The sequence below is a fragment of the Podarcis melisellensis genome, assembly GCF_964234715.1.
Source record: "Podarcis melisellensis genome assembly, chromosome: 9".
Lineage (NCBI taxonomy): Eukaryota > Metazoa > Chordata > Lepidosauria > Squamata > Lacertidae > Podarcis > Podarcis melisellensis.
The window spans coordinates 66,873,628-66,888,145 of record NC_138541.1 but is presented as its reverse complement, the minus strand read 5'-3'; the positions used below and the strand labels follow the sequence as shown (position 1 = coordinate 66,888,145).

General features: G+C 39.9%; 1 protein-coding gene across 4 annotated transcripts in view; it reads right to left on the bottom strand.

The window, feature by feature from the left end:
- CCDC149 (coiled-coil domain containing 149) overlaps positions 1 to 14,518 on the bottom strand; it is a 53,205-nt gene that overhangs the window by 35,654 nt on the left and 3,033 nt on the right. For all 4 annotated transcript variants that reach the window (XM_081924530.1, XM_081924531.1, XM_081924529.1 and 1 more), the window contains exons 2-4: positions 7,433 to 7,594; positions 7,053 to 7,091; positions 879 to 986 (exon numbers count right to left, since the gene is read on the bottom strand). In XM_081924530.1, coding sequence (XP_081780656.1) covers positions 879 to 986; positions 7,053 to 7,091; positions 7,433 to 7,594 — 309 coding nt within the window. The remainder of the gene's footprint in view (positions 1 to 878; positions 987 to 7,052; positions 7,092 to 7,432; positions 7,595 to 14,518) is intronic.

Genomic DNA, 14,518 nt, shown 5'->3' with positions numbered 1-14,518 from the left:
GGTATCATCAGAAATGTTTGTGACACTCAGAACTAACTGCATTTTAATATTTTCCTCATTTAATCTTTGAAACAAAATCATATCATATAAGAAAGTATCAGCTCTGTTGTTTGAATTCTCCAACTATAAAATGATATTCTGCAAAAGGAAATAGGTGTTTGAAGAGGGAGAATTCTACACAGTACTAGGGTGGGAAAACTGCCAATTAAGAACTTGATTACAAATCGGATATGAGTTGTTAGAAAGTCAACAGATAAAACTCTAGGTGGGAAATGTAATGCCTTTTTGAAGAAGTTTTAAGACCTCCTGAAACGTATGCCCATACAAACCAAAATGTGAAGGGTCTGCCTTAAAGGATCAAAGCTCAAGTACAGCAAACATTTTCCTTTTAACCTGGGCTTTTGGCCCTTAATTTGAAGAGTTTCAAGTATTTGTGACCTCTGTTAGTGGGGAAGTGTTGTCTTTATCTGTATAGTTGTTGTTTTTTTAATTTTTTATTGGGTGTTTTTTTCCACACTAGTTTTATTGTTTTTCTAGGTTGCTTTGGGTCACTTTTGCGAGAAAAGTGGCATAATAATTATACAATATATTAAAACCCTTTTGTACTATAAGGGACTGCTATTTTTATTCTGGGATTTATGAGTTTTGAATACTGAGCAACTGCCACAAACACATACACAGCACTATGAAAGGCACAGTGCAAAAGTTGCATAGATGTTATCAATTCTTTTTTGATATTTCCAATTTAAATAGCAATAGATCACAATCTGGAAAACTGCAGGCAAAACTGTCTTTGCTTGTGGTTATGCAAATTGAATGAGACTAGATTACTTCAAAAGCTATAACCTTTTTACTTTCAAATGCAACTTGTACAATACCTTGTTGTCCCCTTGGACTTCTCCCAGCCTCTGCTCAAGTTCTTTGATTTCATCTCCCAGATGCTTATTTCGATCCCGAGAATCACTCAGGAGTTGGGCAAGATTAGCCTAGGAAAATTGCAAAGTTTCATCAAACAAGAGTGAGTCAAAAGCTGGATGATGAAGATGTGACTGAGAAACATCATTAAGCTTTATGCAGTGCGACATTTGTATATAGTTTGACTGGTGGCGAGGGGAACCAAACGCTTCATTAGGCCAAAAAGCATCATTCCTATAACTAAAATTACTGCAAAAAATAAAATAAATCAACCATGTGTGCACATAAACCTTGTACATAAACAAAGACAGATGGCAGCACAAATATCGTTTGATACCACAGGGAAAAAATCCTGCCACACTTTGTTTACTACAAGGGATTGAGACCAGTGGTTAAATATCACAAGGCCATAATTAAGACGAGGAAGTTTATGAAAAGAAATATGATTTACATCGTCACTCACTTACAAGTGCACCTTATCAAATGGTGCAATCCAATGGGAATTTATCCTGGGTAAAGCTCCCTAAAGTGAATGGGAGCTGCACAAGAACATTAAACACATTCTTGCACAGCTCTCGCTCACTGGGTTGGAGCCAAACGTGCCTTGTTACATGCAAAAGGCATCTTCTGCCTCCTAGAGCATTGTGCAAGAAAAGAACAACTTCTGCAAGTTCTTATACAAATGGAAGTATGAGGACTACTATACAGCTTTTTGCTTCTCATGCAAATCTCAGCCACCTTCTCCTTTTCAGAGTGAACCATCTGCACTGGTGATTTGCTAACCATGGTTAACCCCATACAGCAGTTTGCAAAACTGTTTCTAACCTCTATTGCTTAGAGCTGGCCATGGTTGCCAATGAACCAGTGTTCATTCAAGAAATGAAAGGATGGAGTTGTATTTACAGCCATTTTCCTTTCAGCTGTAGTTATTTAGTCAATCTATTATCATTTATAAACAATTGCTGGCTGTAAGTATGAAGAGCTGTTATTAACTCTGCAAGAAAGTCACAAAGCTGTTACAGTGGTACCTCGGGTTAAGTACTTAATTCGTTCCGGAGGTCTGTTCTTAACCTGAAACTGTTCTTAACCTGAAGCACCACTTTAGCTAATGGGGCCTCCTGCCGCGCCGCCGGAGCACCATTTTGTTCTCATCCTGAAGCAAAGTTCTTAACCTGAAGCACGATTTCTGGGTTAGTGGAGTCTGTAACCTGAAGCGTGTGTAACCTGAGGTACCACTGTATTTAGAAAGGTTATCACATATACCTGTTTACATATAATAGATGATGGAAGACCTATTTGTCTGGTGCTTTCTCTTAGAATGTCTATTGCAACTTCCTGGAAACTGCTTCGATAAAGGAGCTACCTAATGTGACACAATTCCTGCTATGGTTCCAAACTGGTTTGTGCAGCCTTTATCGGCTACATGAATTTGGGGGAAAGCACCCACAGGAGTCAATGGGAACTTCAACCATGGCTTCAAGTTGGCTTGATTCAAACAAATCATCATTACTAACCAGTCAGTTAGTTCAGATGAAACAAGCTGTACTAAACAAATCTGGAAAATGAAAATTCCAAACACCTCCCTCTTAGCCATGCAGGGGGAGAGGCAAGAGGAGTGCACAAACCCATCGCTTGCCAAGCCTTGTTCCTTTTTTTGCACATCACATTAAATTATGGTTTGGCGCAGCATTGAACAGCTATCCACTGACACATCTGCAAAACCTTCATTTCCTTTATTTTTTATTTATTTTTATTTCAGTAACTTTTTATTGGGCTTTCTAATCAGGGATCATAGGAGTAATAAATAATAACCAGAGACAGCTGTGGACAAGATTCCTGCATGGCAGGGGGTTGAGCTAGATTCTCACTCTACAGTTCTATGGGATTCCACGAGATTCACATGTCATTTGTACATCACCAAAATAGCACATTATTAGTATTCAATGTACAAGTTCTTGGTTCATGGAGTGGTTTAAATAAAAACAGTAACGTCAAGGAAACAGGATAGAAGAAAATTAAGATATCATTCAATATCACATAGATAAAATGCCTAATCAAGGGCCCTTGTGTTGTGTTTAGATTAAGTATGAGTAATAGTCATTTTTTTCTCTTACCAATGAAACAGTATAAAGTGTTAGTACAGTCGTACCTTGGAACTCAAACACCATGGCTCCCGAACAAATCAGGTCCCAAATGATTGAAACCCAGAAGTGAATGTTCTGGTTTTTAAACAATTTTCGGAAGCCGAATGTCCAGTGTGGCTTCCAATTGGCTGCAGGAGCTTCCTGCAGCCAATCAGAAGCCGCACTTTGGTTTCTGAACGTATTGGAAGTCGAACGGACTTCTGGAAAGGATTCCGTTTGACTTCAAAGGTACAACTGTATACTGATGAACACAGGAGGGGTTCCTTCACAAACAAAAATGTCACCAGGACAAAAGCTCCCAAAAGCAAGAGGACCTATGGAGCCATCTGCAGCAGATGCTCTTTGAAAGCCTCTTTACATAAGCAGAACCAGCCTCAACCTGAGTAGTATTTTTCTCCCCAGGGTTCCCATGACATAAAGCTCCAAAAGTAAGGTTTTTCGGTCAGCACAATGAGCAGAAGACTTTGGGGAGGGGTAAACCAAAATAAACCAAAGTACACTTGCCATATGGCAATTTGATTCGTTCTCTCATTACCCAACCCAAGTAGAAAAAAGCCAGTAACCTAAGTAACATTCTCCCTAAAGCACCCACTACCCTAAAATTCAATTTCCATAACCTAGCTTTTGAAATCCTGCCACAAGTTATTTTGCTTCAGACTACTAAAGGGTGGATGGTAACAAATTTAATGCACCCTTCAGTCCTCTGCAGATAAATCGTAGTTAGCGCACAGAAGTTGTTATCCCATCCCACAGCCATGCCCTGTAAACTAGGTTTCTGGATGAAGGGGGGAACAAGAGGGGCAAATGTGAGAGACAACAGTACGAAAGCCATTTAGACAGAAATGTTCAAACCACGCTCAGGTCTCTTAGAAGCTTAAATTATTTTCCAGTGTTTAAGCTCACAGCTCAAGTTAGACAACTGGAATAAAGGAGAACAGGTAGAAAAATCTGATGAAACATCAAGTACACTTCAGAAGTGTGATTGATAGCAATTTTTATTGCAATTTCTACTTCAATGGTTTTGTATGATTGTGGCACCCAACTTAATGCAGTAAAACCTGCTTTGCTTAGTAAGAGACCCTAGAGCTCAACACCAACTACAAAAATTGATGATATCTGCTAGCGTTACATTTTTGTTGTAGAAACAAACTTTCATGCATTAATTTTCAAGTGATGAAGGATACCTGTCACAGTCTTTCCACGCAAATAAAATGCTTTTGGAGCTCTAGCAAGGATATTTCCAACAAAATGCACAATCAAACCAATGTGTATTGAAGGGAAAGTAAACTCACCATCAGATTTTATAATAAATATGATTCACCAGAGAAATACTAACACTTCGTTTAACGAAGTGCCCAAACAACATATTCCTAATACTAGGGAGGTGGTGCATAGTAAGAAGAACCAGACAAAGTTTTGTAAAACAAGTTTCCAGCTTTGAACACTTCTAAGAATGTTTTAAGACTAGAATTAAAAAAGGAATGAAAGTGAGGATAGACCCAAGATATTGTTGTGTGTTCCCCACTTCCTGGAACAATGATGTGCTCCAGTGCCTCCTTTGATGGAGCACCTAGGGTGTTTGTAAGGACACCATACCTATTTGCTATACTGTATTTACATATATGCAAGCAGAGCAGCTTCTAAACAGACCTGATGCTTAGAAAGTTGGGGTAATCTTCATCTGTTTTAGTATTTTAACTGTTGTATGTTTTAAATAAGGTTGTGACTTTTTTCATGATTTAACTGTTTTACTTGTTGTAAGCCACTTGGATGGTTTTTGTTTTACAAGAAAGCCGTGTATAAATAAAAATAGACATCCCCGTGGTAGAAAGCAACTCCACACACTCTAAATCCAACAGCCAGCACCTAGATGTTCCAACACATCCTCAGTGCCCTAGATAAAAACGGGCTGCAAATTGTTTTTCTGCCCCTTCCTGCTGGCCAGAAACTATTGCTTTCCCAAACTCTAATTGGTATTGCAATCCAGAAGCTGGAGAAAGATTCCTTGGTATAGGGAGATACCATTCTGAATTGGGAAACTGCGGTCTAAGCTCTGACAAACCAAAATTGGAAACCATGGTTCGATCCTAGTTTGTAAGCCAGGATTGTTACTGGAACTTAAACCACAATTTTCAGTTATGACACAACTCGTCCTTCTCTTTCCTAGACCCAATGAAAAATGGTGGCTTTAACAAACACCCTTGCATTAAGGCACATTCATGAGGATATTCATGAGGAGGGAATTTGTGGCACAACACTTCTCCTTAGCCCTATAAGCCACTGTTGATTAACCTGTGTGGGCCTTTCTAGCTGAAAATATTATAGTCAAATGAATTCAAAGCTTTACTTGAAGATTATTTTCAAATGGAATGCTTTTAAATATTTTAAAGACGTGACAACCCAAAGCATTCATTTCCACCACAATGTTTGGGTTTTAAGGGAGAAGGATTGGGAATGAAGACAATGAAAAATGTTGACCTACTAATTCTAGTATGCCCAAAGAACTGACAATATGCTACTGTTATCCTCTAATCTACTTCAACAGAGGGCACCTTCAATTTCCCTCTCATTGTTGATAGAAGTGTTTGCGCTACTTGCTAGTTACAGTTTAGCTTGTGGCAAACCCGATTCAGAATTTCTCTTTTATTAGACCGGTGGTTCCCAACTTTTTTCCTGGCCGAGTGCTTGAAAAGTTTAATGATTTTTCTTCTTGTTCTAGCAACTGTAATACACTGTACTAGACGCTGTGTGATTTTTAATTGTATGTTTATTGCTTCTTTTAAGGTGTTTTATTGTATTACAATTTGAATTCTGTGGAAATCAAATTGTAACAATAATACAATATGAGAAATAAAAGAAGCAACGAAAATCAATAAAAATCAGTATAAATATTTAACATGGATACGCTGTGGACCACCTGATTGACACCTGCAAACCAATGATGGTTTATGGACCATGACTTGGGAACCCAGTACTAAGAAGTATGGAACAGTTTGCGGAGGGGATGATTGCACAGGATATTCATGAGAAAGCAGTTTCTTGGAAGCAGGGGACCCTACAGCTCTGATATACTCCTGATTCGAGAACAGTACACTCCTTCTTCCTGGGATGATAGCAGGGGCAAGCTTGAGGCATTTTGGCAAGAGACAAAATGCCCTGATGCCATCCTCGTGATGCGGGGGGGGGGGGCGTGGCTGTGAGACTCTGCAAGGGCTTCCCCTCAAGGCAAAGCCCTTGAAAAGCCTTGCCAGCCTGCTGGGCGGAGGGGGGAAATTCAGCAAGGCTTCTCCTTAAGAGAGCCTTGCCCAGTGGCAGCGCGAAACAGGAAGTGCCCTTCCTGCCACTTCCACCACAAGATCTCAGCGGAAGCTGTGCCAATTCCGGCACTGGCAGAGCAGGTGGGGTGCTCGCAGGAGCACCACCTTGGGGCTTTCACTGCCTGCGGTGGCTGCATCTCCACCTCATCCTCGGGGAGGCCCTGCTAGGATGACAGCCCTTTTGCCAATGAGCACACAGCTTCGGGAGCAGAGCATCTGTTTGAACTTTTACTGTTGATTTGCAGGTTTACTTTGCTTTATAGGGATTTTCACCAAACTGCCTTGAGGGTCCAATGGGATACAGGTTTGAAATATAAAGTGAGCACAGTGGTACCTCTGGTCACGAACTTAATTTGTTCCGGAGGTCCGTTCTTAACCTGAAACCGTTCTTAACCTGAGGTACCACTTTAGCTAATGGGGTCTCCCGCTCCCGCCAGCACATGATTTCTGTTCTCATCCTGGGGCAAAGTTCTTAATCTGAGCTACTACTTCCAGGTTAGTGGAGTCTGTAACCCGAAGTGTTTGTAACCCAAGGTGTTTGTAACCCGAGATACCACTGTAAATTGATTAGTGGAATCAAAATAACATAATTTAGCAATTTTTTTTAAAAAAAAACCAACAACAAATGACATAGAGCAGTAAATTATATGTGCATGCAAGCAAAAATGAAACCTACCTGCTTTCTCTTTTCAGGAGGAAGAGATGGGTCCCCGTCCTACAAGAAGGGAGTTTACATGTCACTGGAAAAATAACAGGACTTTATAAAGTAATCTAGTTTGCTTGAAAAAGTAATTTAATGAAGCACTGCAGTACTGCAATCAAAGCACTAAGAGGTTTAGACCGTAAGGTCGAAGCGGTTTCTATTTGTGCTTTAAATAGTAGTGAATACATAATTATGAATTAAATAAAAATGAACAAAAATGAACAAAAACAGAATTACGAACACAGAACTAAAAGGATTACAAGGAAATGATTAATAATGCACAATGTGTTACAAGAAGCAAAAGATTTAATATAAGCAGATATTAACAGAAAGTTATCAAACCAGCTACATACAATCAGTTCCCGGTATTTCTTTTTCAGTGATTGGTGCTTCTCCCGTAGCTGATTAGCCATAAGCTTGTACTGGTCTCTTTCTTGTTGACATGTGTCCAGCTCTTTGGAAAGAATTAGCAGTGCTTCCTTCTTACTTTCCAGCTTCCTTTTACACACCAAATACTGCAAGAAAGTCAAGGCAAAAAGTTTGTACGTGCCGCTTGAAAACAAAACAAAAGAAAACCAAACCAACCAGGTGCATTGTGCAAAAATGCTACTTTAAAGGCAGTGGCACACACATTTAAGTGCTTTAAAGGAACTATGGGCTGTGTAAGTTTCTGGGTTAACATTACAACCTTTAGGATGAAAATAGATTTATTTCTAAGTAAACATACTGAGGATTGTAGTTAGGCTGTGATCCTATACGTACCTACATCGGAGTAAGCCCCACTGAACATAATGGGAATTACTTCTTCATAAACACACTCATAATTGAAGTATCAGACCACAGAGTGCTTAATTCAGCTAGCAGATATGCATTTTCTTTCACTACTCTATAAAAGTAAAAAAAAAGCTATACTATTCCCTCCATTTTGATGACACCCTTTTATCCAACGAAGCCCAATATTTTTTTCTACTAGCTACTCACAAACTCGATTACAGCCTTCCAAATGCAATATAATCTTACTCACATGTGAGGTTTTTAGGCACATCCCTTTAAAAAGGACATTTATATGCACCTAAAATATGTAATGTGCTTTAGTGTTTCATATGTGTAAAAAGCTGCAGAATTTGTTTCTGTTCACACTTGGTCTGCAGTCAAAAGACCCCTTTTGCTCTGCTCCTTTTTTGAAGACTGGGGGAAATGTAGAGAAGGGCTTTATTGAACCTTACAGCTCTTATTTCTACTGGTCAAGGTGCATTAATATACCTGCAGGTCATGAAGAAATAATAATGCTTTGAGTGGTACCCAAAAGCAGCAAGTGCATGCTTTCAAGAGCCCTTTAAAGGGAAGGAGAAATCATTCTACGGTAATGAACTTTGAAGAGGACACCTCCACCTTGGATTAATTTTATTACTGGCAGCAGCAAAGTTGAATTTCTGCCATAAACCTTCTGGGTTATGATGCCTTGGCACTACCCTCAATAAAGCAACGTTATTGTTCTTATCCATATAGTGACACTTTAAGAGTGGCCAATTCCCTGATTAAAAAGGCATCTGGAATCTGTAGCTTTTTATGCACCATTGAAATGACATTGGAACCTGGAATAATGATGAACTCTGGATAGGAAACTGCTGTATGTTAAAGCAGTTAAGAGTCTGAGCTACAAGGCCCCAGTTCAAGCTTAGACGGTATCCTTAAGCAAGTAAGTCACTGTTTTCTCAGCCTCAACTCCCATCTTTAACATGAAGAAATGGAATGCTAGACATAACAGATCCAGGAGTTCTGTTTTGGTTTCTTTAGCCCTAAGCATAATTAGTCATGAAGTTTGGATTGGCAAACTCCAGTTGGCACTTATTCTCCAAAACCAAATCAGAAACCCATTTCAAACAGTTTTTTATTTTGAAGGCAAACACTAACTATGGGTTTGCCAGTTTGGATGCTACGGCTTACTATGGTTAGGGCTAAAGTGGAAACGGAAATGGAAACACAAGCCTCATTTCATACTCCGAGTAACCAAACACAACAATGAAACTTGCAGATAGGCAGATAATAAATATGCTTGTGGACACCTTGTTACTACTTCAAGAGTTAATGGTTCGCTGTGTATGTGGCGATTGCTCCAACTTCGCTCCAAGCACAAGTGGGATCAAATAAACCACAATCCCTGGCTTAGCATTAAATCCAAACCAGGTACAGTGGTACCTCAGGTTAAGTACTTAATTCGTTCTGGAGGTACGTACTTAACCTGAAACTGTTCTTAACCTGAAGCACCACTTTGGCTAATGGGGCCTCCTACTGCCGCCGCACCGCCAGAGCACGATTTCTGTTCTCATCCTGAAGCAAAGTTCTTAACCTGAAACACTATTTCTGGGTTAGCGGAGTCTGTAACCTGAAGCGTATGTAACCTGAGGTACCACTGTATCCTGGTTTCTTTCAGTCAAACAAACCACAACTGGTATGCCAAGAACAATTACCCTAGACTGAGTGTGAGAAACAACCACAAACCCTGGCTCAGATTTACATCTAAACTGAGGACTGTGGTTTGTTCAGCTCCAAGCAAATCACAACCAAGCATGAATCCCAGTTAAGTTTGAAACATTAAGTCAGGGTTTATGCTTTGTTTCTCCCACTTGAACTGCTTTGAGGGTTTTCTACAATCAAGCGGTAAAAAAATTGTATGAAACAAATAAAGTGGGAGCCATCAGCTGCAGCTTGCCATGATGTGCAAGTGATGCTACTGTGATATACTGGTTTTAAAATACAGTGGGTTTTTTTTTACTTTTAAGACGCAAATAACCACTTTTATTTGATTTCTTTAAAAAAAAAAAAAAAAGAGCCACCATTTATTGCAGATGGTTATAGCTTCTGCTATTTGTTTTTAGGTATTTTTTAAAAAGTGAATCTTCTGAATACATCTTCGTGTATTTTTGTGAAAATGAACTATTTAATGCTTTCATTAAACAGTTGTTAGATTCAAATTTCATCTGCTTTTCTCTAATTCTAAATACCTTCAAAATAATAATTTTCATTGCTGTCTATTGACTTTTATCTACCACTAATTTACCATCGTAAGTGGATTATGATCGCTACAAGATTAAGTAAAGACTGATATAATACATTATGTCTTACATTACTGCTTGAACTATCTTACTGCCTGCTAACTGCTTTAAACAAAACAGAATGAGAAAGACAACATTACAGAGAGGTGAAACAGCTCTCCTCTCCATCAAATGGTCCCTATTTGTCCATAGCTATTTTTAGTGCCAAATCCGCTTTGATCTCATTAACAGAAATGACCTCATAATCTGATAATGCCAGGACATTAGTCAAGTTATTGGAGAGGGGAAATCTAAAAAGCGAAAGACACACCATTATAAACTTTGGAAATTCAGATTACGGTGTCACTTATCAGCTTTGGCCTATCTTCATTTAGAGCAGTGGTCATCAACCAGTCTAGACCCAAGGTGCACCATATATTCCTTGCCAGGCACACAGGACTCACTTTTATATTTCCCCTTTTGATTTATACTTAATAGTACTAGCATCCCACCACCTATTACACAGAGGTAGTGGTATACCATTTTTCTAAATGCAAGTAAACCAATATTTCACGTACTGTTGGGCAACCTTTCGAACCCTTTTAATACATATAGCTTCTCTTTTATTTCTCGGGTTCTTCTCTTCCTTGAAACCTGTGGTTGATATTGAGAAAGAGGGCAAGTCACCATCGCTATTTATGCTTGTGTTTTGTTACCAAAAAGGCCTATCAATTTTACCAGCTCCTGTCTCTGCCACCTGCTTCCGTCTTTTTCTCTCCCTACCTTCTGGTCCTGCATCACCTGTCTTGCCTTTGCTCTTCTCTCTTCTTACCTCCCACATTCTCCTTGCCTCCTCCTTGCACCTCCCAGTTCCTCCTCTGTTATCACTTACTCCCATCTCACCATCTTTCACAATCCTTCCTCTCTCCATTCTCTTTACCTTCTCAAACTTTTCTATACTTTCTTCCTTCTACTTCATTTCACCTGCTCATTATTGCCTGCCTCCTTCAAATTTTCCTTTCCTCACTTTCTTCCACCTTATTATCACCTTCTCTGCCACCTTCGATTCACTTCTCTGTGACTCTTGCTCACTTTTAACATCAGCAGACCTGAAATCAAAGTTAGCAGCACTTATCACTCTTGGAACCTAGTATACTGTAGGTGGCAGTTGTTCTTTCTTGCCCGTTAGCTGTATTATGCTTTGAGGAAATTCTCAATTATTCCACATTCAAGCACCATATGGCTGTAGTTCCAAAACAAGTGTTTTTTCCCCTTTCAGTTTGCAAAATCTTACCATTTTATCATTCAACTAAATAAAATTTATTTTCATTCCAAATCAACACTGAAATATTAAAGTGGCATATTTACTTAAGAGTAAGTCCTATTAAGGGACGCAGGTGGCGCTGTGGGTTAAAGCCTCAGCGCCTAGGACTTGCCGATCGAAAGGTCGGCAGTTCGAATCCCTGCGGCGGGGTGCACTCCCGCTGCTCGGTCCCAGCGCCTGCCAACCTAGCAGTTCGAAAGCACCTCCGGGTGCAAGTAGATAAATAGGGACCGCTTACCAGCGGGAAGGTAAACGGCGTTTCCGTGTGCGGCTCTGGCTCGCCAGAGCAGCGATGTCACGCTGGCCACGTGACTCGGAAGTGTCTCCGGACAGCGCTGGCCCCTGGCCTCTTAAGTGAGATGGGCGCACAACCCCAGAGTCTGTCAAGACTGGCCCGTACGGGCAGGGGTACCTTTACCTTTACCTTACCTTTAAGTCCTATTAAAATAAAGGATTTGCATATTAATTTAATTAAGAATAACTAATGATATCCTCCCTTTCATACAGATTCCTCCTTTCTGTCACCTGTGGACTCCTTTCTCTCTCTCTCTCTCTCTCACACACACACACACACACAGTCACCTGTCTCTGTCTTCTCCTTGTATCAGCTTGTATCAAATCAAATGTACAGAAAAGCTGAAGTTTCAGGACCCTCAGAACCCAATAATGGCAGCAGTTGTTTGCTGTTTTGTTTTACTTATTTCCTTTTTAAAAATTATGTATTTTATTCTGTGAACCACCCTGATATTTTCTAATGAAGGGCAGTCGAAAGAAAGAAAGAAAGAAAGAAAGAAAGAAAGAAAGAAAGAAAGAAAGAAAGAAAGAAGATAGATAATAGAAGCCAAACTAGCTGTAAAGATGTGGAATACAGTGCCACTCCTTGCTACACATGCCGTATCTACTTCCTGCTATGTACTGAGAATTTGTCACTATTTTATTCTCATATGCAAATGTCTGGGCAATAATAATCCTAAGCAGCCAAAAAGAATGCAATGCTTTCAAAGTTTTAATATCAGAATGGCTAAGGACTGGTTCACACATGGACGTACACCACATTTTCACTTAACACTTGGTGAATTGCGGTTGAATGTGCAAGCTAAGAAGCACTGAATGTTTGTTGAGATGAGGTAATAATACATGGGGAATTTTTTTTAGAAGATCAAGGTGTGGGTAGGTGGGTGTAAACTAGCTTGTGAGCATTGATGTCCTCCAGCACCAATTCATCTCCTTTAGGGCAGCCCTTTAAACCGCAAGGGAACTTTACAGATATGGTACTGTACTATATTTGTGTTATCACAGAACAAGAGTTAGCCATCTGTAAAGCAGCCCTTTCCTCACTTGTACCCCATTTAAGGTTTGCATCACACTTAAAAAAACAAAACAAAAACCCTGCGCTCGTTTAAAAATGTAACATTTGAATGTGAGAAGCAGATGTTTCCATACACATCTTGAATGCGAATATTGATCAGACAGACAGACAGAGGCCATTTGGTGGCAAATCCAGATTTTATGCAACATAGTGTGTGAAATAGTGCTCAGAAGATGTCTGTGATAAACATCTACTGTGTAAGCTGAGGGGGGATTGTAGCTTTTACTGTATTGAATCATTTGAACCATTGCTTCTAACCCTGCCGACAGGTGAGTGCATGTGAAACCTTGTGTGGCGCTTTCTTAAGAAGCAGCTGCAGATCTAAGCTTTAAACAAGAACCATTTCCTCAAAGAGCCCATAAAATCCAATCATCCAGTGCAAAACAGGTTTCAGAGCTGGTTTCCAGGAAGGTTTGCTTTATCACAGTGACATCAAGTGCCAGGTCTTTAGACCAGCAGTACAAATAGACAGGAACACAGGTAGTGGGGAGAAACTGGCAGCATGATCTCATGCACATTTATTCAGGAATAAATCCCAATTAGCAAAACTGAGTTTATTCCCATGTAACCCTGTGCACACTTACTTGGGTGTTATGTCCCATTAAACACAGCAAGACTTACTTCTGAAAAAACATTGCTAAGTCTTTACATCTTTCGTTTATGGACCCTTAAAATTTCCAATAGGCAAAGAAACCCAATAAATATGTGCAGTTCCAGTTTTCCATCTCAGTTCCTATCCTTGCTTCTTATTTTTTTGCTATGTTTTCAGATAATTACACTTGACTAATTTCCTGCTTAATAATATGAAACTGTTTTCTCTTTTTCTTAAAACTAATGGTAAGTTACCAAACAGGATTATATGGTAGCTTTAGATATATGTAATAATGTACATAATTGAGCACTGCAAGTGAGGATGAGCAAAATATTGTGGATTTGCGAGGGCTGGGGAGGCAAAGAGAAGGAAAGACCATTTCTTCTCCCTTCCCATCACCTGCTGCCAATAACTTATCTCTATTTACCTTCCAGACCACACAACCAAAAATGCATCTTGAACAGGTTATTAATCCTACATTTTGCATAGGTTCAAGATTAGGGGCCTTTAGAGTCAAAGAGCATCTTACACAAATCATGGCCAAGATTGCAAGGCCTATTTGAAAATACACACCCAAATTCATTGTGTATTGTTGCTTTTCTTACAGAAATCCCACCCCCACCCCCCAGGAATGTTTAAATATTTAGCTTCCCACCAGCAGTTACCCTATCCTCATGGTCAACACACGAAGGCAGTCTACTTTCCTACTTCATCCTCTGGTATGTAGAGGAACTGTCACACCAGAGTGAGAAGTTGTAAAGGTAAAAGGTAGAGGACCCCTGGACGGTTGAGTCCAGTAAAAGGGTGTGGCACTCATTTTGCTTTTCAGGCCGAGGGAGCCAGCCTTTGTCCACAGACATTCCCGGTCACGTAGCCAGCATGACTAAACCACTACTGGTGCACAGAGGACCATGATGAGTGCCAAAGCACACAAAAATGTGATTTACCTTCCTGCTGCAGCTGTACATTTTTATCTACTTGCACTGGTATGCTTTCGAACTGCTAGGTTGGCAGAAGCTTGGACAGAGCAACAGGAGCTGACCCTGTCACACGGATTCAAACCGCCGACCTTTCAATTGGCATGCCCAAGAGGCTCAGTGGTTTAGACCATAGCACATC